This window comes from Podarcis melisellensis (genome assembly GCF_964234715.1).
Source record: "Podarcis melisellensis genome assembly, chromosome: 1".
Taxonomy (NCBI): domain Eukaryota; kingdom Metazoa; phylum Chordata; class Lepidosauria; order Squamata; family Lacertidae; genus Podarcis; species Podarcis melisellensis.
In genome coordinates, this window is record NC_138528.1 from 9,374,058 (window position 1) to 9,394,072 (window position 20,015).

Sequence of the window (20,015 nt, forward strand, 5' to 3'; positions counted from 1 at the left end):
AATCTTTAAATGTTGCTTTCTTGGGCTGTATGTATTCTTAATGCACCATCTTCCTTCCCCCGCTCCCCAAAATAAATAGAAGCTTTTAAGGATAAATTGGCACAAAACAAGAGCGACACTTGAATGCTTTTTGTTGCCATAGAAGCGCTTCGGGCGGATGACAGAAGGACCCTTTTGCTAATAGTAAAGTACCGGAAGAAAATAGACACTCTTCATTTAGCAGTTGCTGATGATGGAAGAGCAAAAAAAACCCCTTATGTTCTTATCCCAACATAGACTCTACTGTGTGTGCACATGTTACCTCGGTGGGGGTTTTCCTTCCCCTGTGTAAAAGCAACAGGAAAAGCAGTGTCTTAAGAAGAAGATTCTAGGGGTGGCGGGGGTGGGAATCCGAGCGGCTGAAAACATGCATTTAAAGCACACCCAAAGTACTTTAAAAGTGCACGGCTCTAACCCAAAGAATACCGGGAACTGTAGTTTCCCCCTTCACAGAGCTATAATTCCCAGGATTTTTTTTTGGGGGTGCTTTAAATTGTGTGTTGGGTGTGTTTTAAATATATTCTGTAGATCTAATCATGGGGTCATGGAGTGAAGACTGGTGTAATAATTGTATCATAGAATTGTAGATTCGGAAGGGCCCTCCAATGGATATCTTGTCCAACCGCCTGTGATGCAGGAATAGCAACTCATGGACACAAGAACTTTAGGGCTTGTTTGGAAGCGCTTTTGCCTTTGCCCTGTGAGATCAAAATGAGGTGTATAAAATTGCACATGGTACAGGGAAAGTGGATCGAGAGAAACCCCCCCCCCCATCCTAGAACCTGATACCATCCAATCAAGCTGAATGTTGGAAGATTCAGGATAGGCAGAAGAAAGCACCTTTTCACCTGCACTCTTAGTTAGGCTCTGGAATTTGCTCCCACAATATATGGTGATGACCAGCAGCTTAGATGCCTTTAGAAGAGGATGAAACAAATTCATGGAAGGTGAAGCTCTCAATGGCTGCTAGCCACAATGGCTATTCTCTTCCTCCACTATTTGGGGGCCGTTTGCTTCTGAGTACTGTTTGCTGGAATCAGAAATGGGGAGAAAGTGCAGCCGCACTCAGGTCCTGCTAGCAGGCTTCTGGTGGGCTTCTGTGTGATGCAGCAGCAAAGAAAGCTAATGCTATTCTAGGCTGCATCTACAGAGGTCTAGTGCCCAGATCAAGGGATGTCATTGTTGTTGTTTAGTCGTTTAGTCGTGTCCGACTCTTCGTGACCCCATGGACCAGAGAACGCCAGGCACCTCTGTCCTCCACTGCCTCCCGCAGTTTGGTCAAACTCATGCTGGTAACCTCGAGAACACTGTCCAATCATCTTGCCCTCTGTCGTCCCCTTCTCCTTGTGCCCTCCATCTTTCCCAACATCAGGGTCTTTTCCAGGGAGTCTTCTCTTCTCATGAGGTGGCCAAAGTATTGGAGCCTCAGCTTCAGGAGCTGTCCTTCCAGTGAGCACTCAGGGCTGATTTCCTTAAGAATGGATAGGCTTGATCTTCTTGCAGTCCATGGGACTCTCAAGAGTCTCCTCCAGCACCATAATTCAAAAGCATCAATTCTTTGGCAATCAGCTATCTTTATGGTCCAGCTCTCACTTCCATACATCACTACTGGGAAAACCATAGCTTTAACTATATGGACCTTTGTTGGCAAGGTGATGTCTCTGCTTTTTATAGTGCCACTCTATATTCTGCCTTGTTCAGACCACACCTGGAGTCCTGTGTCCAGTTGTGGGTGCCACAATTTAATAAGGATATGGACAAGCTGGAAGGTGTGCAGAGGAGGGCAACCAAGATGACCAAGGGTCTGGAAACCAAGCGTTCCTTATGAAGAACAGTTGAAGGAGTTGGGGATGTTCAGCCTGATAAAGAAGATAATGAAAGGAGATACGAAAGGAGATTCCAACTAAACATCAGGAATAACTTTCTGATGGTAGGAGCTGTTCGACAGTGGAACGTTTTCCCTTAGAAGGTGGTGGAATCTCCTTCCTTGGAGGGTTTTAAGCAGAGGTTGGATGGCCACCTGTCATGTGATCTAGTTGAGATTGGCCTCTTCCAGCACTATGATTCTATGTCTTGATAGGTGTTGGATAAGTTCTATCACGGCCTTCCTTATGGTCTTTTCCCAAACCATTTTGAGGGCAGCAAGGTGGAGAAGGATGAGCTGGGTGTTGTGAGGAAGAGAGTTATAAAGGCACTTCTGGGTTGTGCCGCTCTGCCCAGAGAGTATGTCCTTTCTGGCAGATCTTTCTTCCTGCATGCTGCGAGGTAAATGTTTACTGCGAACAAAGAGAAGTGTTCTGTTGACAGCTGACAACGTTTGGCATTTGCAAGCGAAGAGATAATCGTTGGAATACAGGAGAGGCGAACGAGACGCAGTTCACCTTGAATGGTTTAGATTAGCATCGGCGCTTCCACCCCCAGCGTTCTGTACTTTTAACTCTCGTGTTTATGAAAACGGAAGGCTTCCGGCCTCTCAGCCTGACACTGTGTTCTTGTTGTTTGGAACATAAAGGGCCTCAATACATATGAGAGAGAAAGAGAGAGAGAGATAGAGATAGAGAGAGAATCTGGCAGAATTAAAACGGCAGAAAGTGAAGTCTTCCTTTGCAACTGTCAAGACTGAAATCGGGGCTAGCCAATGACTTTGTTTAGGTTCTGCTGAAAAACGTCGGGTTTTTTTACTGCATCTCGGTTAAAAGATACAACCATGCTTGGAATACTGTGTACAGTGGTACCGTGGGTTAAGAACCTAATTTGTTCTGGAGGTCCGTTCTTAAGCTGAAACTGTTCTTAACCTGAGGTACCACTTTAGCTAATGGGGCCTCCTGCTGCCGCTGTGCCGCTGCCTCGTCCTGAAGCAAAGTTCTTAACCCGAGGTATTCTTTCTGGGTTAGTAGAGTTTGTAACCTGAAGCATCTGTAACCTGAGGTACCACTGTACAGTTCTGGTTGCCTTGCCCCATGAAGGCAGGAGATAGGGAGAAGATGTTCCACTGGCCTGATCCTGCAAGCTCTTTTTCTGTGTTCTTATTATCCCTTACCATTGGCTATGGTCAGGAATGGAAGCTGTAGTCCACATTATCTGGGAGGAACCCTTCTGGCTACCCTGACCATAAATGCACCAAACAACCCAAATATATTTGCTGCTGAGCATGGTTTCTAAAAGGGATGTCCAGTTATACTGCTGCAGATGCACCGCAGCGTTTCATCTCTCTATGCTCCTCCCAGCAGCCATTCCTCCTCTGATCCTTGCTGTGGATGTATGGCCTGTCCATCTCCAGGCACTGCCGTTGTCCGCAAGGGATTCCTGCGTGGCAGGGCAGGTGGTAAGCTAGATGGAGCAGTGAGCTGCCTCCGTATTAGGCAGCCTCGCATGTTACAGTTTCCAGAGAGGTAGCTGTGTTGGTCTGCTACAGGTGTCGATAACACAGACACCCAGCCATTGGTAAGCCAATGGAGACACAAAGTGTGCTGATTAAAAACAACAAAACACCTTAGTTCTTATTCAGTCCACAAGAGATGCCTCTCGAATTGTAATCCAGGGGTTTTCTTTGGCAGTTAATGCTTCATTTTGGCTCTGGGTTTGTCAGCGCACATTTATACGGCATGAGCCAATGTCTCAGATACATCTGAGGTTCTGGACAGTCTATATTTGTAAAACTCAGTCCCCTTCCTCTCTCTGTTTGGCTGCCAACATGTGCCGATTTCCATGAGATACGTTGTTTACCAAACAGAAATCTGCAGCGCGAATATTGTACGCAATGAAATGTCTCATTCTGACACTTGGCTCTGATTTGAGTCATAACCTTAATTAATCCAGCGTCTGAGTAGCCTTTTTGGGGATAGTGAGATCACAAATGTGACAATAGCTGAGAATTGGCAGAAGAACCAATTTTCACCAAGCAGGAGACTAGGTTGGACCACTTGACTGTCTCACATGGGTAGTTTATACAGAATCAAGCGAAACATATTGGAGAGCAGTAGGATGGGTGCCAGACAGTTCAAAGATGGAACTTAGGCTATGCTCAGTGAGGTGGCTGCAGCACGACGTCTCCAGAGAAGCTTGCCAAGTATTTCCAAAGAACCTGGAAATGAATGGCAGATGGATTCCTTTCTTCGTGTTTAGTATAGAGTGTGCAACACATATATGTTAGGAGGTAATCTTTACAACAGCCATGTAAGGTAGGCCCGGACTTTACAACAGTCACAGGACTTGCCAGTGTCCCTATTTTCCAGGGAAAGTTTCTGATTTGATCTCGGAACGTCCCGCTTTCCCCCCGACATCCCTATTTTCATTGGAGAAATCTTGGAGGGTATGGAGTTATGCAACCCACAAGCTAAGGAGATAAGTAGCTACGCAACCTTTAGAAGACATCTGAAGGCAGTCCTGTTTAGTGTGTGTGTGTGTGTGTGTGTGTGTGTGTGTGTGTGGTGTGTTGGATGCTACCCAGAGTGGCTGGGGCAACTCAGTCAGATTGGCAGAGTATAAATAATAAAATTATTATTACAGTGGTACCTCAGAAGTCGAACAGAATCCATTCCGGAAGTCCGTTTGACTTCCAAAATGTTCAGAAACCAAGGCGTGGCTTCTGATTGGCTGGAGGAAGTTCCTGCAGCCAATCGGAAGCCCCACCGGACGTTTGGCTTCCAAAAGAATGTTTGAAAACTGGAGCAATCAGTTCCAGGTTTGAGGCGTTCGGGAGCCAAAACTTTTCAGCCGCAAGGTGTTCGTCAACCAAGATGCGACTGTATTATCCTTGAGTAGGACATCCCTATTTTCATCGGAGAAATGTTGGAGTTTCTGGTTTTCACTGGAATGATCCTTGTCCCTATGTAGCGCCAAAGAGCAGGTTTTCTGGAGAAAAGTGGCAAGGCAAAGGCAGAACCCTTCACACCCATGCATTCTAGGTATGGGACAAACCAACGGGTGGCTGAACGCTTCGTTTTTCAGACGTTGCAAGGAACAAAGCCTTTTGGAGTAGCCTTAATCGCCTTGCGTTGCAAACTGGCTTTGCAAGGCTGTGTCACGGCTAAGACCTGCTCCTTCCGCCCCTGAAGCCACTTGCTTGTGAATCTTCGTTCTGGAACCCGAGCAATGTGCAAGCGGTCGAAAGCGCTGTAGGTTTCCAGGCTACCGTGATGTATCTGCTGTGTGGGAGGAAGGGAGAGAGATCCAGCACAAAAGTACTTCATCTTTTTCCAAGTGCTGTTTTTCTTCATAGATATGGAAGAATGTAGGGATGTGGGTGGCGCTGTGGGTTAAGCCACAGAGCCTAGGGCTTGCCGATCAGAAGGTCGGCGGTTTGAATCCCTGTGACGGGGTGAGCTCCCGTTGCTCGGTCCCTGCTCCTGCCAACCTAGCAGTTTGAAAGCACGTCAAAATGCAAGTAGATACATAGGTACCGCTCCGGCGGGAAGGTAAACGGTGTTTCCGTGCGCTGCTGTGGTTCGTCAGAAGTGGCTTAGTCATGCTGGCCACATGACCCGGAAGCTGTATGCCGGCTCCCTTGGCCAATAAAGCGAGATAAGCGCCACAACCCCAGAGTCGGTCACGACTGGACCTAATGGTCAAGGGTCCCTTTACCTTTACCTTTATGGAAGAACGTGTGTCTGTGTGTGTGTAGAAAGAGACTTTCAGAAAAGAACCTTGCTGAATCAGGTATTTGGTGTTCCGCTAGATCAGTAGTTTTTTCAAAATTTGGGGGGGGTGTCTGCTTTTGGACTACAACTCCCATCATCCCTAGCAGGGGTGATGGGAATTGTAGTCCGAAAACACCTGGAGACCCAAGTTTGGGAAACACAGCTTTAGATTAATCCAGGGCTGACCAATGTGGCACCTGCCAGATGCTGTTCAACCCCAATTCCCATCGCTCCCATACCTTTGGTCATGATGGCTGGGGCTGATGGGAGTTGGAGTTCTGCAAGATTTTGTGGGCTGTTCCTGGGTTAGCATCTGACACCCCTTCACTGAACTTCGTTGTCTTTGAAACATTCACATTGCGACAAAACAAGGCCTGCGAAATGGAGGGATTTTCCTTTGATAGCCAGCATGGCTCAGTGGAGCCCAAACTTGAACTCCCAACTCAGCTGGCAACTAACTGTGCCGTCTTAAATGAGGCACTTTCTTTCAACTGTGCTTTCCCTGATTGTATTTTCCAGAAACTGGTTTCCAGAGCTTGCCATTGACAATGGAGGGAGAGCATAGCCATCGTGGGTGGTTGCCACTGGTAGCCTAATCCCCAAATAACTTGCCTAATCCTCCTTTAAAACCATTCAAGCTGGGAGCCATCGCTGCCTCTTGCAGAGTGCATTCCATAGTTTATCTGTGTGACGAAGTACTATTACAGTGGTGCCCCGCAAGACGAATGCCTCGCAAGATGGAAAACCCGCTAGACGAAAGGGTTTTTCGTTTTGGAGGTGCTTCGCAAAACGAATTTCCTATGGGCTTGCTTCGCATGACGAAAATGTCTTGCAAGTTCCTGCGGGTTTTTTTTCCTCCCCCCCCTTTCCCAAGCCGCTAAGCCGCTTATCAGCTGATCCGCTAAGCCGCTAATAGCGCTAATCCGCTAATGGGCTTGCTTCGCAAGACGAAAAAACCGCAAGACGAAGAGACTCGTGGAACGGATTCTTTTCGTCTTGCGAGGCATCACTGTACTACTATCACTAATAATAATAATAATAATTTATTATTTATACCCCACCCATCTGGCTGGGTTTCCCCAGCCACTCTGGGTGGCTCCCAACAGAATATTAAAACCTTCAGATGTCTTCTAAAAGTCAGACAGTTTATTTCCTTGACATCTGGTGGGAGGGCGTACCACAGGGCGGGTGCCACCACTGAGAAGGCCCTTTCCCTGTTTCCCTGTAACCTCACTTCTCGCAGTGAGAGAACCGCCAGAAGGCCCTCAGAGCTGGACTTCAGTATCAGGGCTGAACAATGGGCGTGGAGACGCTCCTTCAGGTATACTGGGCTGAGGCTGTTTAGTGCTTTGAAGGTCAGCACCAACACTTTGAGTTGTCCTCGGAAACATACTAGGAGCCAATGTAGGTCTTTCAGGACCGGTGTTATATGGTCTTGATGACCACCTTCTGTAAAATGTGTTTACCTCTGAGAAATGTGAACTGCCAAAACTCTATGGCCTCCCTGTTATGGATAGGCTCAAGCCTTCATTAAAAAAGTAAATAAATACATTAACTGGATGTGTAGGAAAGTGAGACTGAAAGAGACCCCCATTGCCTACCCTCCCCACAACCACCCCAGTTTTCCCAGGACATCCCAGAATTACAGAAGCCATCCATCCTGGCTTCTGGTGCTGCACAAGCTGACCTGTGTGGGAGTATGGCTCTGAAAGATGTGCATCTCCTTCCTTGGAGGTGTTTAAGCAGAGGTTGGATGGCCGTCCTAATTGGATGCTTTAGCTGAGATTCCTGCATTGCAGGGGGTTGGACTAGATGACCCTTGGGTCCCTTCCAACTTTGCAATTCTGTGACCCCGTGGAATGCTGGAGGGTATGCCGTTGATGCTGCCTGCAGCCCGGACTCTTCCAAATTCATGTGTATTTCCCTGCCGATGGGATCAGTACGGTGCCCTTTGTTTTACATTGTCGTTGGCTCTCCCAGCTTCCCTACCTTGCGTCTGAGCCCAGAAACTTTGTCCTCCCCGTGTCGTCCTTAAACGGCGCCTCCGAGGTACTTCCAGGGTGAGCTCTGGCCTTGGGGAAAACAACCTTGCCGGAGACTGAGCCCAGCACAGATCCTTGGTTATAAAAGAACAGATGTTCCGATGCCATCACCCCTGCTAATTGGAATTAAAAAAAGAGGCGCTGTGCCGCATCTCAAATTTCCCAGCCATCTGCGCCAGGGGGAAACAGAACAGGAGGATGCTTTCCTTTGGGAACTTGTGGAGCGGTGGGTGCGAGGGACAGCTGGTGTGTGTGTGTGTGCGTGCGTGCTAGAAAGGGAGAGCATGAGCATATGAACACACCAGCTGTCGGGTGTGTTACTATTTTGTGTTGCTTACCCTTGGGAATAAAGGAACACAGTTCTGGCACCAGCCGAGGCTGGTTGCAGCACTTTTTCGGCACGACCAACGCCTGCGACGGGGAACAGAGTTGTTTCTGCACTTGAGGGTCTGTTTCTCTTACTTACACCATCCAGCACAAAAACATTGGTATACTAGTATATACCAGCCTCTGCCAAACTGGTGCCACCCTGAGGCCCATGGTCTGCAGTTCCCACAATCCCTGATCGTTGGTCATGCTAGCTGGGTGTCAGGGCTGGTTCAGATGCGGGTTGGCACTCCGGACACAGAGACAAACAGAAAAGTTAACTCTTTATTCTAGAAAAAGGATGCAAGGCAACAGTGCCTACAAACAGGACTGGTCCCTATGAAACAGTTGTCAGGACTGAATGTCTTCATCTTCTACTTCCCTCTAAGACTCCTTACAAGCAGCCTCAAACTATGTTGGACGGGACAAATCGGTGCTCTTTGTTCTGTGTCCTTGGAGACAAGGGCGGAGAGGAGCTTAGTACAGTAGCAGCAGCAAGCTCCTGGCATGTTTCTGCAGCATCTGTCTTCCTCCTCCTCATTCTGCTTCATCTGCTGAGTCCGAACTGCTTTCTGCACTTGGCTCCTCTTGCTCGCTAAAGCCTGTTGCCTCTTTAGCATCAAACCATTCCTCCCCTTCTTCTCCCTCTGACCTGCCCTCAGTGTCCCACCACCACTCCCCGGACTCTGAGTCTTCCTCCTCTAAGGCTTTCCTAAGGGGTTCCCTGGTTGGCAGCACTTCTCATCAGCCAGCCAGTCCCTGACACTGGAGTTGATGGGAGATGGTGTCTGAAACATTTGGATGATGCCAGGTGGGGAGGTCTGCTATAAAGGACACCCGAAGTCACCCAGGGGACAGCAAGGTCAGGAAGCAGCAAGCAGAATCATACGGCGTGGTCTAAGTCAGCCTTACCCAACCTGGGGTGCTTCAAATATTTGGATTACAATTCCCATCAATGGAATTGGATACACTCTCGCTGTGTTTAGCTCAAGTGTATTTATGCCTTTCCAGATTAGAGCTCAGCTTGGGGTGGGATGGAGCTTGTATGTTTTTAATAAATGCCAGATGTTATTCAGTGCTGGTTAGTGGATCTTCCCAGATCCTATCAAGGAACCTCTGATCCTTAGAGCACCTTTTTTGCAGTTTAATTAACATAATATTAAGGTGACAAATTGGAAAATTGCCTGAACTGTGCAGCAAATAGCTGCAGATAGCTAGCATAAAACGTTGGGGGTGGGAGGGGCAAGACTGAAACAGGGTTTGATTTGCTGGTCTGCATGGCTGTATCATTTCAACTCCAAATCTGATCTTTTTGCCCAGATGAGGGCATTGCTGCAAACTCTTTTGCTTTGTTTTCCTCCTTGGTGGAAGAGCATCTGCTTTGCATTCAGAAAGCCCCAGGTTTTAATCCCCCAGTGTTTCTCAAACTAGTGTTCCCGGCTGTTGCTGGACTCCAGCTCCCAACATCCCTGACCACTGGTCCTGCTAGCTATTAGGAGTTGGGGACCCAAGCTGTGGCCTAAAGGCATCTTGAGGCAGGGCTGGGAGAGACTCCCTGGCTGAAACCCTGGAGAGCTGCTGCCAGTCAGTGCAGACAGTACTGAAGTAGTTTCATCCAATGGTCTGACTTAATAGAAGGCGCCTTCCTAGATCCTCTGCATGTTCCTTGGTGCTTGACAGAATAAAAGAGGATTAGACGCTTGCTCAGCAGCAGAGGCTCTCTGGATTTGATGCTCGCTGGCAGAAACGTGTCATATTTATATGTGCATCAATAATCCTGAAAATACAGTGCTGCCTTAGTTTTTGAACATAATCCATTCCCAAAGACCGTTCGACTTCCAAAATGTTCAAAAAACGAAGCATTTACTTTCAGAAAACTCAATATGGAAGCCGCGTGGCACGTTCAGCTTCTGAAAAGCATTCAAAAACCAAAACGTTTGACTTCCAAGATGTTGGAAAACTGAGGTACCACTCTTCTTCTTCTGCTTCTGCTTCATTGAATTTATATACCGCCCTATACCTGGTATATGGGATGCGGGTGGCACTGTGGGTTAAACCACAGAGCCTAGGACTTGCCTATCAGAAGGTCGGTGGTTCGAATCCCCACGACGGGGTGAGCTCCCGTTGCTCGGTCCCTGCTCCTGCCAACCTAGCAGTTTGAAAGCACGTCAAAGTGCAAGTAGATAAATAGGTACCACTCCAGCGGGAAGGTAAATGACGTTTCCTTTCGCTGCTCTGGTTTGCCAGAAGCGGCTTAGTCATGCTGGCCACATGACCCGGAAGCTGTACACTGGCTCCCTCGGCCAATAAAGCAAGATGAGCACCGCAACCCAAGAGTCGGCCACGACTGGACCTAATGGTCAGGGGTCCCTTTACCTTTACCCAGTATATAATTGCCGCTTTGACGATTATTTAAAATGGAAGCAAGTGAATGCTAACCACCATTACAGCTTCTCTCCACTGACACCCATCCTGTTCATTGGAAAGGAAAGGAAAAATTGATTGGGGTATAATGGGGAAGCAGGAGTGAAATATTTCTAGTTGATTCCGCCAATAGGAAGGGACATAGAAAGTCAAGGGAAGTCACTTAGAGGAGTAGCTATTGATGTCTGCGCTCTGCCTCTGCAGTTCAAGGTAGCAAGTCGCTGGAAGAGAGGGCTCTTGTGATTGAATCCTGCTTGCTGGTTTCCCACAGGCATCTAGTTGGCCCCTGTGAGAACAGGATGCTGGACTCACCCAGCAGGTCTCAACCTACCTTCTTCTTCTTTGGCGATCCCTCGTAGCCGAGTAAAATTGTCTTCCATAAACACGGTTTTAACACTGAGTCTGTAAGTGACTGTGGAGGCCAATTCTGGATCCACACGTCCTTCCACAGTGGGGACATTGGTTTCCGGGCGGGAGCTGATCACGGTGTGGATTTGCCAAGCGTGCCTTCCTCCTAGCATGTTTCTCCCTTGCGTCCTGAGTTCGAGTGTCTTCAAAGCCCATGACGCCTTTGGTAAAGGTTGCTCTCCAACTGGAGCGCTCGCAGGCCAGTGTTTCCCAGTTGTCAGTGTTTATACTACATTTTTTTAGACACTCAATGACTGATGCTCTAAGTGACTTGTTTCTCATTTTCTGAAAGCCACTTTCTTATCTGGAAACTGTCATTTTCTCTGCATCCTTCTCCACAAGCTGTCAAAATTCCTCTTTGTATGTGTTTGTGTGTGTGCTCTTTTCTCTCAGTGAATAGCTTCGGGGAAGACGAAGACCTGACCACCTCCTCGGACAGCGACGACGAGGTGATCAAGCAGTTTGAGATCTCCGTTTCGCGCTCGCAGAGCTTCCGTTCGGGAGTTTCCGAGAAAGGAACGCAAGCCGGTTCCGAGCGCAGGCCCAAATTCAACCGCTTGCTGTCGAATCACGAAGAGTACAGCTCCGAGGCCTCTGAATGCGAAGGTATTATCCAGCTCTCTCCAAAAAAAGAAACAAAGCAGTCAAACACAAGAGATGGTTTGCTCCGAGAAGTCCAACAAGGATGGACTCAGTTTCTGTGGCTTTGGAGGAAATGGCAAAAGCAGGAAAAAATGCACTGATGTGCTGGTGCGCGCACACCGTCTTCCCATGACTTGAAAGGATTATCCATTTTGAATCTCAGTTGATAGGTATAGCCTTTCGTGATGAGAACGTCAAAGGTGTAACAAAACAGTCGGTAACCCAAGAAAAACGCATCTCCCAAGATTCTCTGGGTCAACTTCCCAGAGAACCTTGCAAATGGCAGAGGATTCTGGGAAGCATTCTACAGAACACACTCACTTTCCTAGGTCTCACTTTGCACCTGAGGATAATAATAATAATAATAATAATAATAATAATAATAATAATAATAATAATTTTTATTTATATCCCGCCCTCCCCAGCTGAAGCCGGGCCCAGGGCGGCTAACAACAATAAAACAGTACAACAGTACAACACAACACAACACTCTAAAACCATTCATTATAAAATTAATTCAAATCAAACCAATGGCAACCATTGGGCCAGAGCTCCGTGAAGATTGCCGAAGGAGGGAGTCAGGCTGTGCCCTGGCCAAAGGCCTAGTGGAACAACTCTGTCTTGCAGGCCCTGCGGAAAGATGTCAAGTCCCGCAGGGCCCTAGTCTCTTGTGACAGAGTGTTTCATCAATGGATGAACCTCAAGGCTGCCCTTCCTTGCAAGAGAAAATCTTTTCAGGAAAGCTTGTTCGCCATTAATGAATTTCTCCCTGGGGAACTCTGCAATCACTGGCTCCCCCACATTCCTATATAGTGATACCTTGGTTCCCAAACGGCTTGGCTCCCAAACAAATTGGCTCCTGAATGCCGCAAACCCGGAAGTAAGTGCTCCGGTTTGCGAACGTTTTTTAGAAGCCGAATGTCCGTTTCAGCTGTTGTCATTGTTTCCGGGGCCCATCAGCCAATCAGAAGCTGTGCCTTGGTTTGCAAACATTTTGGAAGTCAAACGGACTTCCAGAACGGATTGAGTTCAGGAACCAAGGTACTACTGTACAACGTTGCCAAGGGAACCCCCGAGATTTTACAGAACACAGTTTTCACCCACCTAGTCTGCAGGATTCAACCATCCCAACTGAATCCCTCAAACTGCATTCCTTAATAATAGCCAACATCCTGGCTGCAGACCAAATCCACAAGGCACAGTGGGGAGGCAAACTTTGTGTGGGAAGTGTGTAATGTAACTTCTCACTAGAAAGGCACGTCTTCTATTCTGAAAAGCCTGCGGCGCTTTTTTATTTACTCTTTTTAATTTTTTTACATTTATAAAACCTGCCTTTTCAGCCCACCGCTCCGATGTGCCCCAAATGTATATATATCAATCGTGTCCTTGTTGATTTCGGAGCTGCAATCTGCTGCGTGAGCCGAGTCCTGTTTGATTTTAATAGAGCTGGGAGCCTTCATAAGCCTTTGGTTTGGGGAGTGGGGAAACGCCGCCTGGACCCGTTCTGTGCATAAGAATGGGACCATGTGGTTTTCAACCTAAATGCACACTTTTAACTTGGCTGGAAGCCCCATTGAACCGACTGGGCTTGTGAAGATGCACAGGGCCAAACTACTGTATTTTTCGCTCTATAAGACGCACCAGACCACAAGACGCACCTAGTTTTTGGAGGAGGAAAACAAGAAAAAATATATTCTGAATCTCAGAAGCCAGAACAGCAAGAGGGATTGCTGCACAGTGAAAGCTATCACAGAAGCCAGAACAGCAAGGGGGATTGCTGCTTTCATTGCACAGCAATCCCTCTTGATGTTCTGGCTTCTGGGATAGCTGCACAGCCTGCATTCGCTCCATAAGACGCACACACATTTCCCCTTTTCAGGAGGGAAAAAGTGAGTCTTATAGAGCAAAAAATACAGTAGCTACACTGACGCTTTGTGAGTTATTTTTGACCTGATCCTGGCACCTGCCTCTGACAACATGGGAACTGCAGGTGGTGAGCTCAATATCGGGGGGAGCGTGTTTTCATGGCGCCTGGGGTGGGCGCACCAAAATGTGCCCTCGAAAAATCTGTGCCTCAGGGCTACGGTTCCCGCCCTTGCTATGCCTCTGGGAGAGCTCACTCTTGCCCCCAGGTCTTGCTTGCAGAATCCCATTTAGCATTTGGTTGGCAGCTTTAGGATACTGGATGAAGTGGGGGTGTGGCCTGATCCTGTTCTTAGGAGGGAAAAAGTGAGTCTTATAGAGCAAAAAATACGGTATAAAGCTGTGCTGATTTCAGCAGGGCTTTCATAGACTGCATACCTGAGCGCAGCTGAAACTGTTAAGTGTCTCTGCACCCCTGCAGAGTTTTGCCCAAGGAAAGGCTTTCCATTATTCCTGGGTGGCTTCTTCCGTCTCCCTTCCCTGCCCCTCTTCTCTAGCAAACGAAGGATGGTAAATGTGTGGTGTGGGAGAAATAATTCAGAGCAGGGGAGCGGGAAGCCTTTTCAGCTGCAGGACTGCTTCTGGGCAACTTCCAAGAACCATAGAATTGCAGAGTTGGAAGGGACACCCCAATGTCATCTAGTCCAGCCCCCCGGCAATGCAGGGATCTTGCCCTATTTGGGACTCAAACCCGCAGCACTGCGATTCAGAGCCTTGTGCTCTACCGACTGAGCAAAGGCAAAAGTGGGCAGAGAAGCAAGTGTCCATCTTACCTTAGCAGAGCATCCGAGTTTCTGCACTCCCCTGCCTCTGTCATAGAATCATGGAATTGTAGCGTTGGAAGGGTCCCCAAAGGTCATCCAGTCCAATCCCTTGCAATGCAGGAATCTCAGCTGAAGCACCCAAGACAGATCCATCCAGACAAGCAAGAGACATTATCGGAGTTCAAGGGCACATCTAGCCAGGCAAAAACACGGAAGGAGGGTGCATAGCGGGGCCAGTGAGGGATGTGGCCTGGAGAGAAGTCCAAGGGCCAAGTGCAGAGGCCTAGAGGGCCACATTCAGCCTCTGGGCCCGAGGCTCTCCTTCCCTGATATAGAGAAACAGGGTGTTCTGATTACCGTATTTTTCGCTCTATAGGATGCACCAGACCATACGATGCACCGGACCATAGGAAGGGGAGAACAGGGAAAAAAAATAAATCTCCCCATCTCTGCTCAGTGCCCCTTCAGTGAATCAGCAGGAGAAACAGAGCCCCTTCCATTTCTCCTCCCGCTTCGCTGAAGGGGCTCTGCGCAGAGAGGGAAAATTATGCAGCGCCTCTCCAGCGAAGCGAAGCCTGGAGAGCAAGAGGGATCGGTGTGCACCGACCCCTCTCGCTCTCCAGGCTTCAGGCGGCTATCCGCAAGCCTTCAGAGCGCAGCGGGAACTCCTGCTGCTCCCCGAAGGCTTGCGGATAGCTGCCTGAAGCCCCCGGAGCACAGCGGGAGTTCCCTGCGCTCTGGGGGCTTCAGGCGGCTTCAGCGAAAGCAACGCGAAGCCTCCGGAGCACGGGGGGAGCTCTCCCTCTGCACTTCGGAGGCTTCGCGTTGCTATCGCTGAAGCCAAGAAGCCTGCATTCGCTCCATAGGACGCACACACATTTCCCCTTCATTTTTGGAGGGGAAAAGCTGCATCCTATAGAGCGAAAAATACGGTAGATTCATATCCCACCTTTTCTCCAAGGAGATCAAGGTGGTGTACAAATTCCTCCCCCTCTCCTTTTTATCCTCACAACAACCCTGTGAGGTAGGAAGATAGTGGCTGGCTCAAGGCCACCCAATGTGGGGATTTGAACTCTGGCCGCCAGGTTCTAGTCAGTCCCTCGAACCACTCCTGGCCTGTTGGCATCCTTCTGTCTTGGGAGACAATGGAGTGCGCTTCCAAGGGGGAAAGCAAACTGCTGTGTTAGCAGCGCTGAAGTGACTTCCTTGCGGTGCAAGCCTGGGCAGAGGGTCTGGAGGTCCTGGGCTGCCCAGACAACAAGACCCTCCTCCGGCCTCTCTGATGTGGTCCGAAGGAAAGCAGAGCAAGACGTTGGGTGCCAGCTTGGCTGCAGGAGTTGCTGGAAGGCAGGCGCGATGGGTTGTGCCCAACAACTTGCAATCATGGTGGGAAGCACGGAGGGTGAAAATTGTCCTCTTCACCTCCCGCCCCTACCCAGTGGGCCAATGCTTGCCTGGGGGCGGCGAAGGATACGATACGATACGATAATAATCTTTATTGTCATTGTCCCATACAGAACAACGAAATTGAAAAAATCTACATCAGACATTCAAAAACCAACAAGCCTGCTATCCCCAGCTATCCCAGTCTGGTTAACCACCTAAATAATAATAATATAATTATAATTTATTATTTATACCTCGCCCATCTGTCTGAGTTTCCCCAGCCACTCTGGGCGGCTCCCAATCAAGTGTTAAAAACAGTACAGTATTAAATATTTAAAACTTCCCTGAACTTCCCTAAAAACTCTGATACCTCATAATTAAATACAACATACAGTGGTACCTCAGGTTAAGTACTTAATTCATTCTGGAGGTCCGTTCTTAACCTGAAAGTGTTCTTAACCTGAAGCACCACTTTAGCTAATGGGGGTCTCCTGCTGCCGCCGCGCCACCGGAACACGATTTCTGTTCTCACCCTGAAGCAAAGTTCTTAATCTGAAGCACTATTTCTGAGTTAGCGGAGTCTGTAACCTGAAGCGTATGTAACCTGAAGCATACGTATCCCGAGGTACCACTGTAGAGCTTCAGGTTGCATACGCTTCAGGTTACAGACTCTGCTAACCCAGAAATAGTACCTCGGGTTAAGAACTTTGCTTCAGGATGAGAACAGAAATCGCACGGCGGCAGCAGGAGGCCCCATTAGCTAAAGTGGTGCTTCAAGTTAAGAACAGTTTCAGGTTAAGAACGGACCTCCGGAATGAATAAAGTACGTAACCAGAGGTACCACTGTACTCCCACAGAGACTACCTTACACTGCGTTTAAAACCAAAACCGCATTTGGATAGGAACTGTTTCTCAGGCGGCTAGTCCTAGTCTTTATAACCCTGGACTTTCTTCCAGAACGAGGGTGGCTCCCTCAATATTGGAGGGAGGATGCTCCTATTGAGGAGGCTGAAGCCTCTTCTGCCCCCTATAGTTTGCATCCCTGCCAGAATGAGACGTACAAGGCACCATCGCACTATCTTAGGGACTCCACTCTGGATTTGTTTAGCCTTTTCTTCTTCCGAAGATGTCACGCAAGGCAGCAAAGGTTCTGCACACTGACTTCCATGTACATGATGCACATGCTCTCAAACAGCTGCTCGTCACTCACCCTACATTTTCAGGTGTGCACTTCAAAACAAAACTCCTAGGGTTTTGGGCGAAGAGGCCCTTCGGTTGGTTCCCAAGGGAGAAGCTGGTTTGGCTCCTTCGTTGCCATTCCGTTGGAAAGAGGTGTTCTTCCTTTGAAGGCTCAGGATTCCCAAATCCCTCATGCATAGTTATCACTTCTAGGCCCTGTGATGCAGAGGATTAAAGCATCTGCACACTTGAGGGATAAAGAAACGGCTGGTCTCAATCCCCCCCGCTGAAATTATTTTTCTCTTTGCTCTTAAAATGTGCTAGATCTCGACGGGTTCAGCCAACTGAGTTACCAAGACAACCTCTCTTATCACGAAGATGACCATCTATCCCTCGACTCCAGAACGGCGTCGGAGAGCAGGGGCTCTGGGCAGCCCAAAGACCCCGGAGTGGAGGTCAGCGCAACGCCCAGCCTCAGCCGGCAAGAGACGGAAGGGAGCTTGGAAATGGAGACGGCTTTTAGCAACCAAGGATTCGAAGGGAACGACGCCACGGACAGCTCATCGGCCTGGAGCCCGGAGGTAAGAAAAAAAGCAGTTGTTCTTGCAACGTGGAGGTTGTTTCATTCCTTCTTAGATGTGTTCTCTAGGGCGGCTGCATTTCTGTTTACCATGTTTTAATGTCATGAAATGAGTTAATGAATGAAAGAGCACTGTAATATTGGGATTTGTTGTTTAGTCGTTTAGTCGTGTCCGACTCTTCGTGACCCCATGGACCAGAGCACGCCAGGCACTCCTGTCTTCCACTGCCTCCTGCAGTTTGGTCAAACTCAATATTGGGATACCTCTCCTTTTTAGGAACGTCGTGTGCGCTCACAGCCTGGAAGGTTGTGGGTGTTAAGTCCATTTGGTATGAATGGATAATGTGTAGTTGCAGTTATGGAAAGCCCATATAGAAGATATCTGAAGGCAGTCCTGTGCAGTGGACGCTCGGGTTGCAAACGTGATCCGTGCAGGATGCACGTTCACAACCCGCAGCGTTTGCAAGCCGCAGCGGCGCGTCTACGCACACACAGGTTGGGATTTGGCACTTCTGCGCATGCGCAAACCGCAGTTTAGCGCTTCTGCACATGTGCAACTGCCGAAACCCAGAAATAACCCGTTCCGGTACTTCCGGGTTTTGGCGGGTCCGTACCCCCAAAAAACTCAGCCTGAAGCATCTGTAACCTATGTAGGGAAGTTTCTAATGTCTGATGTTTTATTCTGCTTTTCTATTTGTTGGGAGCTGCCCAGAGTGGCTGGGGAACCCAGTCAGATGGAGGGGGTACAAATAAAATCATCATCATCATCATCATCATCATCAAAATATCCCACCCATCTGACTGCCTTACACCAACCACTCTGGGCGGCTTCCAACATATATAAAAACATAGTAAAACATTGAACATTAATAAACTTCTCTATACAGTGCTGCCTTCAGATAACTCCTAAAGGTGGTTGTTGTTGTTATTAATATGGAATGCTTTTTGACTACTACTATTATTTATCTAGCACCACCAACGTGCATGGTGGCAAAGCCATAGCTTAACTGTACATCATCTGCTTTGAATGCCCAAGGCCTTGGGTTCAATTCCTGGCACCTTCAGGAGAGATGCCAGGGCCAGGAGACACTTTATGCTCACCCACACTTCCATTTGCCCTGCAGTTTCTTCCGTTTGGTCCATGACTTCTTGGCAGGGGTTCTAGAAGGCTTTCCTTTGCGCCACTGCTTTCCCCAGAAAGATCCAATGTTTACCGCTATATCGGAACGAGAGTCGATCTGCAGAACACCCGATTGAAATTTGCTCTGATTCAGCCGTAAACAGTGGGTTTCCCCAGGGAAAGTGGTGGGACAGAAAGAAAACCCTCTCGGGTGAGCCCTTCCTGTCTGAAACCTTGGAAAGACCCTGCCAATCAGTGTAGGTCGATGGGCCCATCGTCTGACCTTATATATAAGGCAGCTGCAAACCCCGCCTGCTCAGCCCTCGAGAACGTGGTGTCCATCACTTCGATTCATGCAGTGACTCTTACACAGGCATAGGCAAACTCGGCCCTCCAGATGTTTTGAGACTACAATTCCCACCATCCCTGACCACTGGTCCTGTTAGCTAGGGATGATGGGAGTTGTAGTCCCAAAACATCTGGAGGGCTGACTTTGCCTGCTTTTACAGAACACGTTTGCCTGCCAGAATCCTTTTCCAGATAAGGATGTTGTAGCAATCGCTATGAAGGGGATTGGGAAACGAGGTCTTTCAAGGCTTTATAAAATTCTGCAGCTGCAGATACTTCTCTCCCCTCCACATGCTTGACAGCTATTATTGAAATACGTCAGTTTGCAGTTTTTTTTAACATAAAATCTTTCCGGCAGATTCAGATTACCAAGCAAAAGTATGGTCTGCTGAACATAATGGTAAGCCCATGGTTATCATTAACCAAAGTTAACAAACCACAGTTAAAACAGCGGCACTTGGCAGATGGCTACTTAGAATTTGGTTTGTTCCCTACAAACTGGGAATATCTGCTTTTCACTAGTGGCTCTGTAGGTTTGAGTCATTGATGGGTCCTTAGCCATAGTTAAGGCAGTTGATAGTCTAGCACCCCCTAGTGGCTGGGAATTCTGCCCCCTCTGAATGCCACCCTGGTAGCAAGATGGCGGATCAGATATCTTTATGTCCTTCTGTCCTCAGCTCTTCCTCCTCCTCCTCTTCCTTCTAAGTTGATAGATTTTTTCTTGTACCAATAGCACCCGGAAGCAGTCTGATATGTTTCAGATCCACTCTGTTTCATTCCAGTTCAATCTGTTATTCGGGTTTGAAGATGCCCTGTTAAATCTCAAGTTCTGTTTCCACCTCATTGACAATAATGGGGAATCTAAAACAGCTGCAACCTCTTCCTTTTTTACTTAAGTGGATGAAATTTGCAGGCAAAGGAGCACCTGCCATTTTCTGTGTGTCAGATCCACCCAGAGGTCTTTGTGCAGGAAAATATATATCCTCCCTAAATATTTTTAGTGCCTACCACAGCTGATGAACATTGTGGGCCTGGTTGCCCTTTCTGAGGGGACGAAGCCTACAAAGATGAGTGCATCAGTTCTCCTGCAAGGGCTCGTGTTGCAATTTCAAAGCGGGAAAATAGAGATCCACATTTCCTCCTCTCTTTTTTTTT

At 48.2% G+C, this 20,015-nt stretch overlaps 1 protein-coding gene across 1 annotated transcript in view; it reads left to right on the forward strand.

The window, feature by feature from the left end:
* SYT16 (synaptotagmin 16) overlaps window positions 1-20,015 on the forward strand; it is a 141,049-nt gene that overhangs the window by 94,924 nt on the left and 26,110 nt on the right. Inside the window, exons 4-5 of the mRNA XM_081911651.1 lie at window positions 11,312-11,524; window positions 17,137-17,393. Coding sequence (XP_081767777.1) covers window positions 11,312-11,524; window positions 17,137-17,393 — 470 coding nt within the window. The remainder of the gene's footprint in view (window positions 1-11,311; window positions 11,525-17,136; window positions 17,394-20,015) is intronic.